Below are 3,023 nucleotides of genomic sequence, written 5' to 3'. Positions count from 1 at the left end.
CCAGAACATTTTGCATGTAGCAAATAGCTTTCAGAATATTTGCCTACATTTTAAACCAAGTAAAAATGTCTTCACCCAGGGTAAGAAGACAAATTTTAATACTTTAACTGAAAAAGAGCAAATCACACATTTTTTCCATCCCTACACTCAACCACGTTTTCAAATTCCTTAGACTATAGAGAAATGGAGAGAGAATGATAGTACAACTGAAGAAGGAAAGGCTGTGTACAATACCAAAAAGGCAGAATAAATTGTTAGTAGCAAATTAATACACCGCTCAAGCAGAAATCATATTCCTCTTTCTGCCAGTGTTTGAGAAAAGGGACAGTGAAGATGCAAGCTACATTACCAGAAGCAAGGGAAGGTGCTACTTCTCTTTGGCTTCACTTGCTCTTAGTATTTGCCTCTATAATCAACAGCTGCTGTGAGCAGCAGCTTATGAGTGTAAGAGTGCAGTCAGTAGACTGACAGACCTGTTTAAGCAGAGTTTAAATCCAGAGCTTTGGGATGTGCCTTCTTGGATGCTAGCTCTGACAACTTCTTCAGGCGTTTCTTCAGCTCCAGAGGGAATTTCTCATAGCACTTCTTGCATACAGGCTTCATGTCAAACTCCACAAACTTATTCCTTTAACACAAGGAAGAGCTGGTTATTAAAATGGTATTTGCAAACTATATGCTTCACTAAATGAAGTTTCCATGCACCTACGTAAATGCTGTTGTTCGTGTTCTACTGCATGTATAAAACTGCCTCGTCTGGTCATGTAAGTACACAGATTGGGTTCTTACCAGGGATTAAGGTCTTCAGTACTGCTAGTTAAATAAGGAGCAAGATTTTGCTACATATTTGTATGTAACAGTCTAGATTAATAAATGTTATTGCAGAATGAAAGCGTCACTTCAAAGGTCCTCTTTGTGATGAATTAGAGCTTGTTCAAATCGCAAGGCCAGTGGGGCCAAGCACATATAGTAGGACAGGGTTTGAACCTGAGAAACAAAAAATGTAGGATTCCTTTGTTTTCTGTACCTGCTACATATTTGAGGTAACTAGCATAATATTTTCTTTCAAAATAATCTATGCAATTGCAAATACTGTCATTGAGGAGAGCCTCCAGACTAAGAAGACATGGAGGCCACAGTTATTTCAGTACAGGCAGTTACCCAGGTTACTCAAGCGCCTTCCCTCTGTACTGCTGAATGAGTTCTCCTCTTATCAACCTTCTTACAGAATAGATTAACAAAGGAAAATAAATTAGAGATGATGCTGAGTCCCAGCTTCCTTTTAGTTCTGAAATCAGTGGGGTGATAAGCATCTGGTCCCACAGAGAAAAGGTAAGTTGCACCTGAGAGAGGCTTCCCCACACTGATACTCTGCCTTGGGGGCAAATGTCTCATATGGTCCAAAATATAAACACTGACTTACTTCAGTGTAAGCTTGATGTTGCAGGTGGAGCACGAGAAGCAATTCACACACCATGCCTTGTTAAGAGCTGATACCACTGCAAAAGCAAAAGCACAAAATAAGAGAAAACTGCCGGATTATTTGAATTCAGATTTGTATCCAAATTCAAATGAGGCCAGATGTGAAAAGAAACACTGGTGCCTTGCAACTGTGGGACTGCAACAGCTGCACTAACAAACAGAACAAGGACAACAAACCAAAACAAGGAGAGAACAAATCTTACCATCTCCTTCTATCACGTGGCTGCAGTTGTAGCAGACATCTCCAAAGAGCTGCACAGCAAAAGAAATAAGAACAGGAACTCATGCTACTGACTACTCACGCTCCCCAAATTACACAGCTGGTGTGAACATTAAATCCTAACAATCAAAGAATTCCCAGACACTGCAGTAGCCCCCAAATATACCAATTTAAATCTTCTGAATAACTTCTCATACACTTGCCAAATAGTCTATGTTCCTTTGGATCTCATACCACTAAATACCACAAACCCTTTTTTGTTGATGCCTCACACTCTACCACTGTTACATGATCTTCAAGTCTTCTACACATGGCAGTTTGGAGCAAAGAGGATCGGTAGAGTATGACGCTTATTGTAGACAAACAGCTCCTGGTGCTTAACTATAAACATCAACAGAAAATCTAGATCTCCTTTCAAAGCAGTTACGCTTAAGTCTTATGAGAGAAAGAGACTAATTTATCCAATGGAAGAAAATACCAAACTCATAGTTGTTCAGTAGAGTCATAAAAGAAAAATATTTTGATTGGCTTTTGAAACATACTTTTCTTATGCTTTACACAGCACATCATTTATCTTAGGCCCATGGAAGCAAGTAATTATCAAAGAAGTCCACACGGTTTTGGAGTAGAATTACAAGGGCCCATGGTTAGTGGGTTTTTCTGTCAATGGCATGAAGAAAATCAATATCCCCAAGAGAATTATACTCTGTTCTCAGTGTCACTTTTCACATCTACCAAGGAAAAATATTTTTTCCTGTTAAATCTCACTAATTTCTTTATATTGCATTGCCTCTACAAATTCAGATTGTGCAAAATTTGCACAGCTTTGCATATGTAAAATGCAAAAAAATAATTTGCCAGTCAGAGCAAATCGTCAGAGTATAGATGGCAGAATTTACCTGGTTATAGTGAGTTTCGCAGTAAGCCAGTCCTTTCTTTTCATAGTGTCGGTGCCCCAAAAATGGCTTCTCACATTTGGCACAAACAAAATGCTGTAAAAGAAAAAAAAGACATTCAATGGCAGACAAAGCAACATTTCCATCACCAAGGAAAATCTTGCACGGCTACAAATCATGGCTCAATACGAGAGACTTAATCACAGAATCATAGAACAGTTTGGGGTGGAAGGGACCTTTAAAGATAATTTAGTTCCAACCCCATGCCATGGGCAGGGACACCTTCCACTAGATCAGGTTGTTCAAAGCTCCATCCAACCTGGCCTTGAACACTTCTAGGGAGGGGACGCCCACAACTGCTCTGGGCAACGTGTTCCAGTGTCTCACCCTCACAGTGAAGAATTTCTACTTAGAATCTAAACCTACAC

General features: G+C 39.6%; 1 protein-coding gene across 1 annotated transcript in view; it reads right to left on the bottom strand.

Annotated features, from left to right (window-relative positions):
* Positions 1-221: 221 nt before the first annotated feature.
* LIMS2 (LIM and senescent cell antigen-like domains 2) overlaps positions 222-3,023 on the bottom strand; it is a 24,772-nt gene continuing 21,970 nt past the window's right edge. The window contains exons 7-10 of the mRNA XM_010132961.1: positions 2,599-2,691; positions 1,683-1,731; positions 1,421-1,496; positions 222-625 (exon numbers count right to left, since the gene is read on the bottom strand). Of these exons, the coding sequence (XP_010131263.1) occupies positions 478-625; positions 1,421-1,496; positions 1,683-1,731; positions 2,599-2,691 (366 nt within the window). The 3' untranslated portion in view covers positions 222-477. The remainder of the gene's footprint in view (positions 626-1,420; positions 1,497-1,682; positions 1,732-2,598; positions 2,692-3,023) is intronic.

The sequence above is a fragment of the Buceros rhinoceros genome, unplaced genomic scaffold (genome assembly GCF_000710305.1).
Source record: "Buceros rhinoceros silvestris isolate BGI_N320 unplaced genomic scaffold, ASM71030v1 scaffold16463, whole genome shotgun sequence".
NCBI classification, from domain to species: Eukaryota; Metazoa; Chordata; class Aves; order Bucerotiformes; family Bucerotidae; genus Buceros; species Buceros rhinoceros.
The sequence above is the reverse complement of the archived record's forward strand: the minus strand, read 5'-3'. Positions and strand labels throughout refer to the sequence as shown.